The sequence below is a fragment of the Podarcis filfolensis genome (assembly GCF_964270895.1).
Source record: "Podarcis filfolensis genome assembly, chromosome: 5".
Classification (NCBI taxonomy): domain Eukaryota; kingdom Metazoa; phylum Chordata; class Lepidosauria; order Squamata; family Lacertidae; genus Podarcis; species Podarcis filfolensis.
The window spans coordinates 85,776,930-85,794,359 of NC_139608.1; the positions used below are offsets into that span (position 1 = coordinate 85,776,930).

The following is a 17,430-nucleotide window of genomic DNA, read 5'->3' on the forward strand; positions in this document are numbered from 1 at the left end:
AGTTGTGGAACTCTCTTCCTGTATCCTAAAGGGTCATGAAAATCTAAGGCTAAAAACAAGGGTTGCACCAGAAATCAGCCATGCTGAGGGCTGGCCAAAGACCCATGGAGCTCAATAGGACCCCTCACTAGCCTGAGGTCTGCCCCCTTACTACCCTCCTTGCAGGGCCCCTGGGTAGCCATTCTAGTGGGCAACAGTACCACCTGCAGTGCCCGTGTACCATTTTGGATTTCCCAAAATGAAATTCAAGTTGAAAAGCAGCACTGAAAACCACTGACAGTAATCTAGTCTCGAGGTTACCGCTGCACGGACTACAGTGGTCAGCAATGGCTGTAGTTGGCAAACAAGACAAAGATGGAAAAAGGCATTCCTGGCCACAAAGGACACTTAGGTCTCCAGTGACAGAGATCTATCCAAGAGTACCCCCAAGCAAGTACCCCCACTTGCTCTTTCAGAAAGTGCACAACCCCATCCGGAACAGGTAGCTTGCCAATTTCCCAAACATGGAACCACCCACCCAAGGAACCTCCATCTCCCTTATTTATATATGCTACTACTGTGCCCCATGTTTTGGTAGCCCAAAAATGGAAAATGAGTGGGGTCTCAACCAAAGAAGAGTGGTAACTTAAGTTGACAGAATAAGAACATATAGAATAAGAGAACAAGAAGAACATATGTTTAGAGAAGACTGGAAAACGTTTATTGACTATATGGGAAATAACTGTGTACAGCTGAAAACGCTGGCAGCATTAAGATAAGTAAGTTATGATAGATGCAATAATGGAATACTGAATAGTATAGTTTCTGTAAAAAATGCAGGGATTTATGATATGTAAAATGAACCATGGAAAGAGAAGAAGGGAAGTCACTGATATTTTATGCATGTAAAAATGAGCACTTTAAATTGTAAAAGAGAAAATTTAATAAAAATTATATACCAAAAAAAGAAAATGAAGCTCCATCTCCCCAGGATCCAAACACAGATTATTGGCCCTCATCCTGTCCACCACTGCATCCAGACTCTGATTCAAAGCTTTCACAGCCTTTCCTGATTCGGATGTTATGGAGGAGTAGAGCCGAGTGTCATCAGCATACTGATGGCACCTTGCTCCAAAACTTCTAAATGATCGTTCCCAATGGCCTCATACAGGTATTAAATACCATTAGGGAGAGAATGGTACCCTGTGGGATCCCACGCCACAAATGCCAGGGGGGTGCAAGGAAGACTCACTCAGTTCTACTCTCTGGAAATAACCCTGAAGATATGAACAGAACCACTACAATGCAGCCCCTAAGTCTGTCCAGGAGGATACCATAGTCGATAGTATCAAAAGCCACTGGGAGAGCATGCAGAGGCAACAGGATTGCACACCCTTTGTCCCTCTAGTGATAAAGGTCAGCAAGGCTGATTCAGTTCCAAAACCAGACCCGAACCCAAATTGTAGTGGATCTAGATAATCAGACATATCCGCAACCACCCTCTCCACCCCCTTTGCCAAGAAACAGGTGTTGGTGTTTTTAATGTTCTGAGAAGTTTTTAATGTTTGATGTTTTGTCTTGTTCTCAATATTCTGTTGAAAGCCACCCAGAGTGGCTGGGGAAACCCAGCCAGATGGGCGGGGTATAAATAATAAATTATGATGATGATGATGATGATGATGATGATGACCCCGTTTATATTTGTCACACTTTGCTGGGTCTAGGGTAGGATTTTTAAGAAGTGAATGTACCACTGCCTCTTTAAAGGCAGTGGTTTTATTTAGCTTTCATTGTCATTTTGCTTTGGTTTTTTTAAACTGTAACTGTAACACACCATGAGATTTTAACCATAAAGTTTAAAGCAATATGCAATTAAAAAAAATAATGCTTCACTGCAGGAAGACAAGGAAGCTGCCCCAGAAATCAATGGTACCAAAGTGTAAATGCAGGTATGCAGCTAAATTCTGCAGCAGTCAAAACTCCAAAGCTATTTGAGGTTCAGAGCAAAAGCAGCCTGGGTAGCTGTGGCAATACTGAAGATCAAGTCCCGAACATGAGTGTGCTACTTCAGTTGTTCCACAAGCAGGTAAAAGCAGGAACACCTGTGCTTTAGGCTTGCCTCAAAGCCAACAGAACTATTTGCAGGTGGGTTATAGCAGAACTGCGACGCCAAACACCCACCAAATTCCTCATGTCCTCCCCATAACACAGAGAGAAATGCAATGCAATGTCCTCAGGTTGTATTCCAGGCAGGCAAACACATGCAAACAATGCTGCAAATAATAATATTGGAGGTGGGAAAGGAAAATGCCCAAGAGGACGGTGTTGCTTCACATATTTCTCTAACGACGCACTAGGGCAACCCTCATAGGATTACTTATTTAGCCTAGTTATTTAACAAGGCTCGGTTCTAGAGAATCGTAGCATTCACAGCACAGCATCACACACACATTCTGCCCTTCCACAGCAACTTTGAAAGAATGGAGACATACCGTACCCCACAGCGAATGCGATCAGGCTGCACTGTAATCAGGCTTCCTAGTCTGGTCACCAAGTTCCCATGCTCTCGGCTCATTGCAATATTGCACGAGTGGTGTGCGTCTCTGTCGTCTTCTGCTTCTGCATCAGTCACTGAATCACAGCCAGAATCTAAGTGCAGGACAAAGGTTAGTGTTACTTCTCAACGCAGTCCAGCAAGTTCACGAATTAACTAAGAAAATCCCTTAAAAGTCAAATGGTTTAATGAAAGATAGCGCTAGCAAAGGATGTACACTCTGCACACAGAAGGGATTATCTTACGTTGGCCTCAGGCATAAATTAGTCAGAATCAAAAGAGCCCACTGGACTCGTTTTAAGCTGCAGGTGCTAAGGCAGAATTAAGTATGGATGGATGAGTTTGTGACCGACTGGCTTCACTCACGTTCAGTTGGAAAAATGACACTTTGGGTTTTCAAAATGCCTGATATGGATGTGGCGGAATCAATCTCTGACGCTTCCACGGTGCCTGCCATGTCACTCCCTCCAACTCAGGAGTTGTCAAGACACTGTGTCTGAATTTGTCTCTCCAGAGGGGGGGGTCAAGAGGCAGAAACACCTCCCCTGTCACCTAGGTCCTGGAGATGCTAACAGGGGCATGAAAAAGTGGTTCGGGCCTCCAGGTAGAGTTCCTCCCAAGTTCCTTAAGTGTTTGCCCATGTATAGTCCAGGAAAAACAGTTTCCCCAACTTGATTCTGTATTGTTTGCACTAAGGATTAAGCGTTTCACACGAGGGCTGAGCTACACATTCTCCACAGAAGACTTTTGATTTGAGAGGTGAATAGTGGGGATGGAGAACAGCAACCCCTGGCAAATTTTGAGCTGATGGTAAGTGAAACTTTGGGGTGGCTGAAACACTTCCTCGCCACTGCCAGGTCCTCCTGCCTGGCAGCAGCTGCCACCCCCTCCAAAAAAAGCCCCCTGCAGAGACGTTAAATAGCACCACTCTGACAGGGACTTCTGGAGGAAACGGTGGGCGTTAATATTTTTAAAGACATCTTCGTCAAATGATGCAGTAACATCACATAGTATTGCTTCAGGGAGTTTTGGCGGTGGGGTAATAGCTAATAAAAGCTCCAGTGGCAACAGCGAGTTTCAGCTACTGCATCTACCATTCCACATCCTGAAAAATCACCTCTCCCCACCCCCTAAAATTTTGTAGCCCATGAATGAGACAGTGAAATGGAAGATTGCATTCTGGCACTGCATGAACCCTATAGAACAGTGTTTGAGATTTGCTCCTTAAGGCAATAAAATCTGTGAAGTTCATGATCATCAAGTGTCACTGCTTGTGCAGGTATATTTGGACCAAATACGGAGTATTCACAAACACATAGTGTTTTTTCCTTAGTTTCTCCCCCCCCCCTTAAAGAAGATGTCTCTTTAAATATCAAGAGTACCAGTTCGAAAGAACAACTTTCCATTCATCCCAGGTCTTTGTGAGAGTGGAGTTGTTGGAGATTGTGCTTATCTCATCGAAATCGCAAGAGATCTTGCGGAGTGCAAGAGGTCTCATCCGAAATCGGCACTGATGCCTATGCCACGTGGGCAATGCAGGTGTCACTGTCAGAGTGACGCTTTCCATTTCGCCTCAAGCGCTGAAACAGGATGCCCTGCCCCTAACAGGGATGTCCAAACTTTTGGATTTGATGAAGCGGACATGTTTGAGGGCTGACCAAAGTTGTTGAGGTTTTTTTAGGATTGCTGAGCTTTTTGCTTTTTTTTTTTTTAAGGATTTTGCCCCAGAACATATACAGTGGTACCTCTGGTTACATACTTAATTCATTCCGGAGGTCTGTTCTTAACCTGAAACTGTTCTTAACCTGAAGCACCACTTTAGCTAATGGGACCTCCCGCTGCTACCGTGCTACCGGAGCACGATTTCTGTTCTCATCCTGAAGCAAAGTTCTTAACCTGAGGTACTATTTCTGGGTTAGTGGAGTCTGTAACCTGAAGCATCTGTAACCCGAGGTACCACTGTACTGCCACGGGGACTAGATTAAATCAACCGGTGGGCCAAATTAGGCCGCCGAAACGGACTTTGGATATGTCTGCCCTAGGATGTCCAGATTGGCATTCACTGTATCTGTGAAAACAAAGCCCTCAGTGAGGGCATCTGTTTAGTTCCTGTATCAAAGGTCCTTCGGAAACATATATTTAGATTCCTCTTCTTTATGTGCCTTCTACCGTGAAGATGTAACTATGAAAATGTGCACATGAACAGCACCAGTGACCTCAGTAGAATTTTACTGCTCCATCTGGGCTGTTTGAAAATGTGCTCTCCTGAGTGCGTTGCAAACTTCCACAGGCATATAACCGCCAGCTGCAACAAGCAGGTACTAACTAGCAAGTTGTGAAACTTTGCACTAAACTACTGAACAACTGGACCAGACTACTGTGACTTTCAGACATTTTCAAATTCATGCAGTTCTTTTAATGAACCAAGCAATGTGATAAGAATCACCCACATGGTTGAGCACTATGTAGTTTTCACCTCTGAAGTATCATTTTGGTTAAGTTTTTGCCTTTTTAAATCTCTGCCACAAAAGCCACAAATTCTTATAACGGGATATTTTTAGCACCGCTCTGCTTGTGGTTAAGATTCATTTTTAACTTCGCTATGATGGTGGTTTGTATGATACCTTTAGCTCTTAGGCTTACAGACTCAGCCTAAACATGTTTGCTTGGAAATGGGTACCGCAAATTTCATTTTCTACTCAGGAAGCTTGGGGTTTGTAAACTCTTAAGATGCATGTGCTCAGAAGCAACACAACATGCTGAACTTGCAATTTACTTGTTCTCTAGGCATTCCCACTGACAAGGATCCTGTCACTTAAACTTTGGTTTGTAACAAAGCTTTCCCGCTAAATATTTTGGCAAATCGTTTGGATCAAATTTGCAGCCTTAGGAATCAGCAGGGACGAGGCATCTCTTTGCAGATTTAGTAGCCTGGCTCTCTGGGCACAAGGCGCTGGGATGAATGCTAAGGTCAGTAGAATATAAACAGGAAGCAAGCAGGCTTAGGCTTGAAGCCTCTGAAATGCATATGCTGAACGTCCGGAGGCAGCGCCAACGGCAATGGCGGTCTCCTAATCTGGAGGGAGAAGCTCCGCGGAAAGTGGGTCTGTCCGCTACGGCGAAGCGGAGACCCTTTCAAAAATCACAGGCAGGAGAAGCCTGTGAGTGTGGGACTCGGCGGGCACCCTTAGCACCCCCCGAATTGGCAAAGGAACCTCGCAAGGGGCTCCGGAGCGTAACAGGAGCTTGGCGCAGTGCTGAGAGTCAATTGCTCCTTCCGTGGGGCGAAGCCGCACAGCTGTTGCCGGAGAGCGCTGACCTTTTTCCTGTGACAATTCGGCTGCTAAACAACTACCCGTGAGTAGGTGAAGCTTAAGAAATTGGGACTAAAGGATATGTTAAGATACAGAGTTAAGATAAACGAAAGAGGGTAAGGATTTGCTGATTTGGTTACTTAAATGGGAATACAAAAAGGGGAGGTGTGAGGAGGCCAATGAAATAAGATAATGAGTTAGGGTTACAAAAAATGGATGTTTTTATTCTTCTTTTTTATGTATTTTTCTATGTTTTTTTGTATTTCTTTCTTTTTATATGACCTTTTAAAATTTATGTTTTTCTAAAACTTCAATAAATATCTTTTAAAAAAATAATGAAATGCATATGCTGAACATTCCTGCAGGCACACCTTAGCAACAATTCCTCAGCATCTTAACAACTGGAGCACAATGGCGAGTGGTGGAAATCTCACTCTGAATACAACCGAATATGTGTTGGTCATATTTCTTCTTGTTGCTGCTGCTGTTAATTCAATTTATATACAGCCCACAGATCTCAGGGCGGTTCACAAGATAAAATCACAAAATAAAATCTCAAAATAAAAACAAAAGTAACCCAATAACCCCCCACAACACTTTTTTAAAGGGTATTGGATGGTTAAAGAAGAACATATTTGCCTGGCACCTTAAGGTGCATAATGAAGATACCAGGCGAGCCTCCAAGGGAATAGCATTCCACAAACGGGGAGCCACTGCAGAGAAGGCCCCGTTCTTGTGTTGCCACCCTCTGGACCTCTCGTGGAGGAGGCACAGAAAGGAGGGCCTCAGAAGTTGATCTCAGGGTCCGGGTAGGTTCATATGGAAAGAGGCGGTCCTTGAGGTATACTTCTCTGCTGGTATCCTCAAGGAGTTGCCTGGTCGAGTTGTTCCATGTGGTCCAGAGATTAGTTAACCCAGATTTGGGCATGTTGAACTTTGTAGCACATGGTGACTATCTCTGAGCTGCTCTGACAAAGTCTCTTGACTTCATAACAACTCATCACATCTGGTTGCAGTGCCCAATGCTACATCTGGCCCAGTTTCAAGGGATCGTTTCCTGTTGGTGTGGCCCAGTGACGTGGACACGATACTTGCAGCAGTGCATCTGACCACATACCCTCTGGGGCCCCTGCTCTCCCTGGCTGCCTAAAGCTAGCCAGAGTTGGGTGACCAGGTGGGCCCAAGATGTTATGATTGATGCATCCTCAGAAAGAGTCCGCTCCTTAAACAGCCCACACTGGACCCAATGGTGTGTAGTAACTACCAGCCAACACTACCTTTGGGGAAAAGATGGTAAAAAGGGTTGTGGTGGAGCAAATGCAAGTGTTCCTGGATGAAACGTCATTCTGGGCTCAGGCCTAGAATCAGTTTTGGTCATCCTGTTGGATGGTTTTTTTTACTGAGAGACAGAGGACCCTGTTACTGTTCCACAATCTCTCACTGGCTTTTGATACCATTCAAAATGGTACCCACTTTGACCGAATGTTCAGGATGGGCATTGGAGGCATTATATTACAGTGCTTTCGTTCCTACCCACATGGTCGAGTCCAAAGAGCAGCACTGGGAAAGTGCTCTTCAACTCCCTGGCACTTGGGCTATGGAGTACTGCGGGGAACACGGAGTTTGATTTCTGGGAAGGTGGAGGCTCCGTGGGTAGGCAGTTCTCATGTAGAGAAGACATGCCAATTGCCTGTTATGGAAATGCAATGTCCCAGCAGCACTAAAGGGCTCTACTCTCAAGGCATGCAGATGTTTTAGCAGTTTAAGAATACCTAAAGCTTCTGAAACTTCACACTTTGCTATAAGGACATTGTAATGAACGCGTGGCATTTAAGCAGCATAAATGGTATGCAGGATTGTATCACAACTGTAGTGGTAGGTAGGTTGTGCGCAAATTGCTCAATATTTGAAGTTTGGCTTTACCAAGACTTGACATTACTTTCACTAGCCCTCGTTTCTATGGTTACCAAATACTGGTATATAATAAGGTCAAATAGTATTTTATTTTCCATTCATGCTCGCTTACTAAGGCTGGCATCACCTGTTTTCTGGCTCTTATTCTCTTGGACTTAGATGGCAGCAATACCAGAGAGTCTTCTCTGCAGTGGCCCCCAGGTTCTGGGTAATGACCTCCCCTTCAAGGTGCATTTTACACCATCGTTGCATTCTTTGCAATGATTGGTCATGGCACACCTTTGGTCTTCTCTCCTCCTACACAGCTGTTTTGCACAGCTGTTTCGTTAACTTAATTAGTGGTTAGTTTTGTAGTTTTATTTTATGTTATTAACGACGATTTGTACTTGCTTTTAATTGAGATGCTTTTGTAGCCAACCCTAGGACTATTCAGTGAAGGATGAGTTATATGTGCAAATAATAATTAAATAAACTGGAAGAAATACCATCTATATATGAAATGGTAATAGAGCGTCCCATAAACATTCTGAATTTATAATATTGGCAGCAATTTTCATAGGGTTTGTAAGGTACTGATGAGGTACCCATGACTGAGACGATGGAACAGGAGGCGGATGAGCGACTTAAAGCCACAGTCAAAATCCAAACATTTCAACAGGTATTACCAGGTTACCTCCTTCTGAAATAGCCTTCATGACAGCTTCGACATAGGCATCTGGGTCATCATCATAGGTAAGCTGTTTCCACTGGGACCAGTCCTTGAAGAATTCTTGATAATTCCCACATTCTGATATTCCGCAGAACAGCTTCACCACTTTATGGGGGGGCTGGAGAACCTTCTGCAGGCTCTGAAGGACATCAGGGACATAGAAACTCTGCACCAGCTCAGAGGACAGCAGAATAATGATGCACTTGCTGCTCTTGAAGAGGTCCAGCTCCTCGGTGGAAATAGTAGTTCCGCTCTCCACTTGATAGCTCCAGACTTCTTGGCACGAGCGAAAGATGCTCTCAAGGTAGTTGCACCATTCACTGGCGTCGTTCCCATATAGAATCAGCACACTGTGTGCACTGGAGTGTCCTTCTGCGAGGGAATAAATAATGTAAACATTATACAAACTGAATCTTGTTTATTTGTTACATTGCTCAGTTGGTAGAGCATAATCCCACGTTTGTGAGTTTGAGCCCCATGTCAGATAAGAAGATTCCTGCAAGGCAGGAGGTTGAGTAGGAACTTGAACCCTGGTCTCCCAGGTCCTAGCCTAGCACTCGAACCACTACACCTGTGGCTCATCTTAACCTGCCCTAGTTAAATCACCAAGCTTCACAGCAGCGGGCAAGGTAAACAGGATTAGGACAGAAGTGTGTCAATAACGATTACGAACAAACCAGTGTTTGGAAACCATAGAAATGAGGTCTGGTGAAAGCAACGTCAAGCTTTGGTAAAACAAAACTTTTTAGCAATTTGAGCGCAACCAATGCAACTGAGATACAATCCCGCAAACCATTTAGGCTGCTTAAATATCCTAAAATTAAAATGACACATCTTCTGTATAATTTAGCATTCATCTCAGAATAAGCATATATCTTGATCTAGCAGTAGTTACCATATTTTTCGCTCTATAAGACACACTTTTTCCCTCCTAAAAAGTAAGGGAAAATGTGTGTGCGTCTTATGGAGCGAATGCAGGCTGCGCAGCTAAGCCAGAAGCCAGAACAGGGAGAGGGAGTGCTGCGCAGCGCTCCCTCTCCCTATTCTGGCTTTTGGATAGCCCCCGTGAAGCCTCCGTAGGGCAGTGGGACAAAGGCTCCCCGCTGCCCTGCGGAGGCTTCGCGCAGCTCTTGTGGGAAGTGGGGGGAAGGGACAGAGCGCACGGCTCTGTCCCTTCCCCCACCTCCCAGAAAAGCCCCCAAGAACCATGCTCCCTTTAAAGAGTGCGTGGTTCTTGTGGGAGATGGGGGAAGGTACAGAGGGCAGCTTACTTGCGCGTAGCCTCTTCCAGGCGGGGGAGCCTTCATCACGCTGCCCGGGAGAGGCTTCAGCAGCTATCCCAGAAGCCAGAACAGCAAGAGGCTATCCCAGAAGCCAGATCCCTCTTGCTGTTCTGGCTTCTGGGATTCAGAATTTTTTTCCTCGTTTCCTCCCCCCCCCCCCCAAACTAGGTGCGTCTGATCGTCTGGTGCGTCCTATAGAGCGAAAAATACGGTATATCCTCTATCTTTACATTGTGCTGGAAATCGGTCAGTTACATGTGATAAATAGTTGTGAATCATCTGCCTCTAAGTAGTAGTAAATGTGGCAATTCTTTTGGTTCCGTAGACATAGGCAGTACATGCTCATGCACGACACATGAACTGAAATTATTCCGCTCAAATCGTTGCTGTGTGTTACATGTAATCTACATTTCTTTAGAGCACAGAAAGCACTCTTCATGGAATTATTACTCCAAGAAGCTTTACACAAAAGCATCCATCAGTTTATGATGCAGAAAAAATATATGAGCCTCTCCTTTTGAACATAATATAGCAGGGATTCTCTTACCAGGCAACTGTTGGTTGAAGGAGCTATTTGATCAACAGTAGTGAGATCAACCACAGGAAGTGGTTTTCATTTCCCCATTTTTTGTTAAACTGAATTGTTCTTTTATACCTTTATGCATAGAGTCATGGGATTAACATATAATGTTGATACACTGCTAGAAAACTCAATGAAGCTCCCAGTGATTTCTGGAGCTAACAGCTCAAGCTCCTTCCTGCTGATTGCTAGATTTGGCATTAAAGATGTGCCAATTACTCATAAAAATTAACAAAAGCTTAGCCATGTGAACTTTAGTACAGCTGAAGAAGTAAAAGAAAGGCTACCATTTGTTCAGCTGGCAATGCATAACAAAACATCTTGCAGTGCTAATAATTCACTGCAATTGTTGACAAAAGCTATCAAAGCTTCACGGCTTCTTCAGGAAACTGCACCTTGGAAGAGATCTTTGTGCAAGCTGGGAGAAAACAACTTACCTAGCTTGGAAATCCTGGAACAAACAGCAAGCTGTATAGGATTATACAACACAACAGTCCAACTATAAAACCTTGTTACCTGGTGGCCCTGGCACCTCTATACAAGAGGGAATAGGGTTGGGGTGACAGTCCTCACTTGCTAAATGGTAAATCCTAGCACAAGCCAATTATGCCGGAAGCCTGCTGTGTGAAAAGCATGGCAGCTTAGATCAATATATTGAATTAACCTCCCAAGGCTTACTGTTTGGAGCTCTTTGTACCCCTTACAATTGCCAGGTGCTAACATGGCAGTGACAACATTCCTGACAAAATTCCTCATGCGACCGTCCTCTACACTTCTCAGAGCGTCCAGTCCTCCAACCCTTCCTTCTCTGCCAACTTTATTCCTTCCAATAATGGCATCCTGTCTTGAGACCTTGTGGGAGATTTTGCGGAGGTTCAACACGCTCAATGGCTCATCCTTCTTTTCTTTCATTCCGTTTCTTCAGCAAGCATTGCTTCCTCAGGTCTCTGCTTTGCGGACAAATCTGTACTTTGTTCCCCATCTGTTATCTACTCCGAATTGTGGCTCTGGACTTCTCCCCTCAATCTACTCCTATACCCTCCAAGTGTCCCTATTTTCCAGGGACAGTCCCGGAATTACAGAAGCCGTCCCGGTTTCTGATTTGATCTTAGAATGTCCCGATTTTCCTTTTTCCTCCCCTCCACATCCCAGAGAACAATTAAAAGTGATGTGTGTATGTAGGTGCAAAAATGGAGTCTTGTTTATACTGAAAATAAAAATCCTGCACCAAATGAAGGAAATGGTGAAGCTGGCCGACGAAGCCCTTCCTATAATTTTTAAGGAAAGGGTCACCAATCCACTTTAAATTATTGAATTGCAGGCAACCATTTAAAAAAGAAAAGAAAAAAGAAAATGCATTTAGTGCTTATTCCTTTATTGTTAATGGAACCTTGCACTGTCTACTGAGAAGTTAAGTCCCACTGAATTCAACAGAGCTTACTCACAGGTAACTGGGTAAAGACTGGGCAGCCTTACACTGCAATCCTAAGCATTTTTACTCAGAACTAAGTCCCACTGAGTTCAATAGGATTTACTCTCTGGTATGTTCCTGGTCATTCTCACAGTTTCCACTGTTGTTGTCGTCGTCACCTGCCTTTTCACCTGATAGGGACTCACGGCAGCTTACAGCTAAAATTTTATTTCATTCCATATCTGTTGAAGGTGTTGTCCATAATCCCTTCCCTCACACATTTCTTTACAACAATCGTGCGAGGTAGGCTAGGCTGAGAGGTTGTCATTGGCTCAAGGCGGCAGATGAATATGTGTATATGATGTGTATGTTTGCGGCAAGGTCAAACGCGGGAGAAGCTTCCTGGTGCAGAATGTCTCTCTTTTTATCGGAGAAATGTTGGAGGGAATGCACTCCCAGTCACGCCATAGCACATACCCTCTCTTGGCCTTATCAGGGGCCCTCTCTCATCAGCCCATTTTTACCTCACACCAACTTCCTTTCTCTCCAGCTCTTCCCTCAGCTATGCTGGCCCTGCACTCCTGTGACCTCAGCCTGCTCTATAACCCAACTTCTGTACCTAAGGCGTATGAGAGGTTCATAACCCCACCAAAGGGGGCATTTCCCCATTTTGAAAGATGCCAAACAGAAAGCGATGGGATAAGTTCGCTGTGAGCAGAAGCAGCCCCCGCAGGGAGCAAAAAGGCTTTAAAAAGAACTTTCAGGAAGAAAAGTACACGTGGGGAAAGTTTATCTGCTCCCGGGAACCTGGTCCCATGGCGCTTTCAATCGCCCTTGACTCCTTTCTCATTTTGTAGGGATGTAGCACAGGGCTGGCCCCAAACCTTTTGCTTCCTGAGGTGAAAGACAAGATGGCGGCTCTCTTTAGTCAACATACAGAAGCTGACTGGACTGGGAAGTGATTCTTAATTCACTGCTGGCAGTGGGGTAGTATCCTTCACAACGAATGCAGTAGGTTAGCTTGCAGGGTGCCAGAATATGTCACATAGGGTACATAGCTCTCTTCCCAGAGGGGAAATAAGAGAAACAGCAAGGCAGCTGCCATCACTGGCACCCAGCATCTGCTGCCTGAGGTGGTTGGTTCCCTTTGCCTAATGGTAGGGCTAGCCCCAATGAAGCATGACTTGAGCTGGGCTATGGGTGCATTGTGTTCAGCCTTCAAAGAGGCTGTCCTGCAATTCGTGACACCTTTATTTCCCAAGGCAGTAGCCTAATGGGTGGACCGGGCACTCCCGCAAGGTATTACAAGACTCTTAGCTGTCTATATTTTGCCATGGTTGCCTGTGTCCAGCTAATACTTCATATTGTCTTGGAAGTATAGGGTGAATAAGAACCTGACTGCATTTGATGTTGAAGATTTGTAATCAGATCTCCCAATATTTTTTATTGGCTTCAAAGCAGCAACAAGGGTCTGCTAAGTTGATCTGAGAAGTGAGTGCTGACATAGGCTTGACACTGCACTAAGTTAGCAGCCTTCTCCCTGGTGTTTTGATACAGCATCAGTCATTCCAGCCATGACTCTTCCCATAGTATAGTAGTTTGGTCCTATGTTGCTAGAACACAGCCATTATAGCTTGGGAAAGCAGGCAAGGTCTTCTCGTTGCATTAATTTATTTGAAATGTGAGCCACCTTGAGGAATTTGATGCACTGAATGCCAAGATATGCATGCAATAAACAGGAATTAAAATAGCTATAATATCACATACAGTTGCATTGTACTTCCTTTGTATGCGCTTCTGGGTAATGTGGGTGTGATCCTCATGTGAGAATAGCTCATGCAGCTCGCCATAAGGGACATGCATGAGTTCCCCCTTTGTAAATTACTCTCACGGAAGCACAGAGACAAAAAAGGAAGAGAAACTCACTTGTGCTTTCTGCCTCAGACTGCAGTCTTTAGTAGACTTGGGGATGCACAGAAGACAATTGATTTAAATAAACCTAGTTGTGGCTGGCTTTGAACAGGGCACACATCCTATCCTGCTAATATGTGAAGCCCCCCTTGGAATGATGCTCAGTCCAATGCAAACTACCATTCTGCTGCTTACATCGGGCTACAACAACAAGCTCAGCAAGCCTGTCTAATGCCTTTTTTAAATTGGCAGTGCTCAGTCCCCAATTCAGCAGTGGAACTTGAGTGAACACAAGTGAAGCAAGCTGAGAAGTGCTGCCAAGCTTGATCACTTCCAAAAACAATCCCTAACCATTAGTGTTACCCAATCTGCATATCCAAACAAGAAAGGACCTTGAACTGCTGATTCATAACTGTCAAGATTATTCTGAGTGAGAGTTTTAGAGGCCGGCATGGGAGGGAGGGGGTAACTTCAACAGCCCAAACTTTTAACACCCTGACTACATATGACAGTCCAGGTAAAATTATACGAGAAATCTAACAATAAGAGATTAAGGCTGCAGTCCTCTAAACCCTACTGGAGTCAGTGGGATTTGCTTCTGAACAGACATGTATAGAACAGATTGTGTTGTAAGACTGCAGTTCTTATTTGACAGCAAGCTTAATTTAGATGAGCAAAATTTATGAGCTAATTCCCCGAATAAATATGCACAGGATCAGGATGCTAAGTACAGTGGTACCTCGGGTTAAGTACTTAATTCGTTCCGGAGGCCCGTTCTTAACCTGAAACTGTTCTTAACCTGAAGCACCACTTTAGCTAATGGGGCCTCCTGCTGCCGCCGCGCCACCAGAGCATGATTTCTGTTCTCATCCTGAAGCAAAATTCTTAACCTGAAGCACTATTTCTGGGTTAGTGCTTTCTGGGTTAGTGCGGAGTCTGTAACCTGAAGCGTATGTAACCTGAAGCGTATGTAACCGGAGGTACCACTGTAGCAATCTTATGCAGAGACAGTCATTCTTAATGTCACTGAGCACAGGTGCGCCTAACTATGCATAGAACATGACTGTGTGCGGCACAGTTAGCTGGGAGGAAGCCCCACTGGATATACAGGGCTTGCTCTTGACTAAACATGCATAGGATTGGGATGCAATACAGTACTACAATCCTAAGCGTCTGGTAGGACCTGAAGTCTTTGGGCATTTCCTTCCGACTAAACATACTGCAACACTGGATCAGCAGGCTGTATGAACCAACATACACATCTATATACAGGGGTACCTCGGGTTAAGTACTTAATTCGTTCTAGAGGTCCGTTCTTAACCTGAAACTGTTCTTAACCTGAAGCACCACTTTAGCTAATGGGGCCTCCTGCTGCCACCACGATTTCTGTTCTCATCCTGAAGCAAAGTTCTTAACCCGAGGTAATATTTCTGGGTTAGCGGAGTCTGCAACTTGAAGCGTAAGTAACCCGAGGTACCACTGTAATAGTTGGGAAAGTGATCAAGCAGAATCACCTTTTCCACCCGTGAAACAGCCGGGGGTCTAATTGTCCCACCTGATCTGCATCGATTTGGTGAGATTGGTCAAAGCGCACTTTTAGGGCTTCCATTGCCGAGGTCAAACTGACCAAGCAGCCGGGTCTGGGCTGGAGAAAGGAAACATAGGGCCCGTCCAAGTCACCAAGGGCTTCCGAGGTCCTCGAGGTGGCCACCAGTTTTTTCGGTTAAGGAAGGCGCCTCAAACTTTAACACCGCAGAACCCAACTCGTGCTTCCCCCCCCCAAACCTCTACAAGGCGGTCTGTAGGGCGGCGAAGGGAGCTTGTGAACCCCCAGGCGGCTCTGCGTAAGCCCCCTTCGCCGGGGTAGGGAGGCGTCCGGAGAGGCGCCTCCGGCTCCGGCTTTGCGCGCCACGGAAAGCGCTCTTACCTGGAGCTGCCGCCGCCATGCCGGACTTCTTGGCCTCGGGGAAGCCGAGCTCCGGCCGGCAGCCAGAGGAGGAAAACCGACGGGGCGCTCCCGCTAACTGCGCGGGGCGCCTGGCCCCGTCGGCGCTGCGGGACAGAGAGAGAGGGAGAGAGAGAAGCGGAAGGGCTGGCTCCCTGCGCGCCTCGGCGAGCGCCTGGCTGAGGGCGGAGACCACTTCCTCCCGTTCCACTCTCTCCTGCACGAAAGTAAATGGGGGGTGGGAACCAACCGCTTCTCGGGGGGTGGGGGGGGGAGATACCCCGTGGTGGTAAATCACCCTGACGTCCTCTGAGAAGGATGGGTTTTTAATTTAATTTAATTTTTAAAACATAGCCCGGGGAAATAGACCCCTGCCTTGCGTTACCAGACAGTAGTAATATGCAAAACAAAACTAGTACATCCTTCCCCTCCCCCCCCCCCGGTGTGGAAAAGTCTGGGCTATGCTATTTTTGATGCGTGGGGGTTTCATACCTGCCTCCATGAAGGAGGTGTTAGTTACAACACCCCTAATAAGAGGGACAGGTTATCCTATCAGACCGAACACACACTTTTACCTGTGGTTGATTTTGGTCTTGGAAAGGCAGTGCCCCTCGTTGGCCATCTCTGAGCAATGCACTCAACAGGGTGTTTCTTTATTTGATTTATGTACCATCTTTTATCCAAAGATGCCAGGGCAGAGTACAACATTATTATAATTTATGGAGCATAATAATAATAAAATGATGCAGAACATGAGAATAACAGGCCATAGATTATTTAATGGCCAAATGCCACCTGGCACCTAATGTCACTTGGCACCTAAAGTTATGTAGTGAAGGTGCCAGGAGAGCCTCCCTGGGGGGAGCACAGTGGCGTAGCGTGGGGGGTGCAGGGGGGGCCGGCCGCACCGGGCGCAACATCTGGGGGTTAGGGTTAGGGGGCGCAAATCCACGGGTTAGGGGGCGCAAATTACTTGCCTTGCCCCGGGTGCTGACAACCCACGCTACGCCACTGGGGGAGCATTCCACAATCAGGGAGCCACCACTAAAAAGGCCCATTCTTGTGTTGCCCCCCCCCAAACCTCTCAGAGAGGAAGGACATAGAGAAAGGCCTGGGATGACAAACACAGGGTCTGGGTCATGTATTGATGTCCTGAGCCATGTAAGGCTTTATAGGTTGGAACCAGCAGTTTTAATTGGGCCCGTTAAATAACTGGCAGGCAGTGCTGATTTTTGTTACAATTATATTCACTAAGGATTTAGAGGCAAACTGCTTTGATATTTTTTCCACAAACAAGAGATATATAAATTTTATGCAACAAATAAATTATTGAATTTGAAATTTCTGAAACAATATGACAAATAAGCCATCCTTTGAAATTTACACTTATCCATATTTTGCATTGCGTTTCTCTAACCAACCAAAGTTTAAAAAATGGGATATAAAGTGAAAATAACATACAAAAATGCAATATATAGGGGGGAATTGCTTGTAAAAATGTGAACCTTAATCAAAACTTATGAATATTTAATCACAAATCGCAACAGAAATGTGAAGAACTGAATTTTAGATCAGAAAAATGAGAACCCAAGATTGAAAAATCCTTCAATCCCCAGATCATTTGTGCTATGCTCCAGATCTCATGCCCCCTTGACATGATTTTTTTTCCTGTTCTTATTACACTTTTGGGCACAGACCGCCTTCAACCTACCACCTTAATTTGCTCAGATACCTAGATTTGCATATATAGTGTATATACAAATTTGTTTCATGAGGCTGTGCTCCCAAGTCTTAAGTATCTAGCAATGTCCTTGATGTGAAACAGCCCGT

General features: G+C 45.2%; 1 protein-coding gene across 4 annotated transcripts in view; it reads right to left on the bottom strand.

Moving 5' to 3' along the window:
• PIK3AP1 (phosphoinositide-3-kinase adaptor protein 1) overlaps positions 1–17,430 on the bottom strand; it is a 47,970-nt gene that overhangs the window by 28,082 nt on the left and 2,458 nt on the right. For 3 of the 4 annotated variants that reach the window (XM_083615592.1, XM_083615594.1, XM_083615595.1), the window contains 2 exons: positions 8,435–8,842; positions 2,477–2,628 (listed from right to left, as the gene is read on the bottom strand). In XM_083615592.1, the coding sequence (XP_083471718.1) occupies positions 2,477–2,628; positions 8,435–8,842 (560 nt within the window). Of the gene's footprint in view, positions 1–2,476; positions 2,629–8,434; positions 8,843–15,582; positions 16,010–17,430 lie in introns of those variants that run through there. The other variant, XM_083615593.1, reaches the window with a different exon arrangement.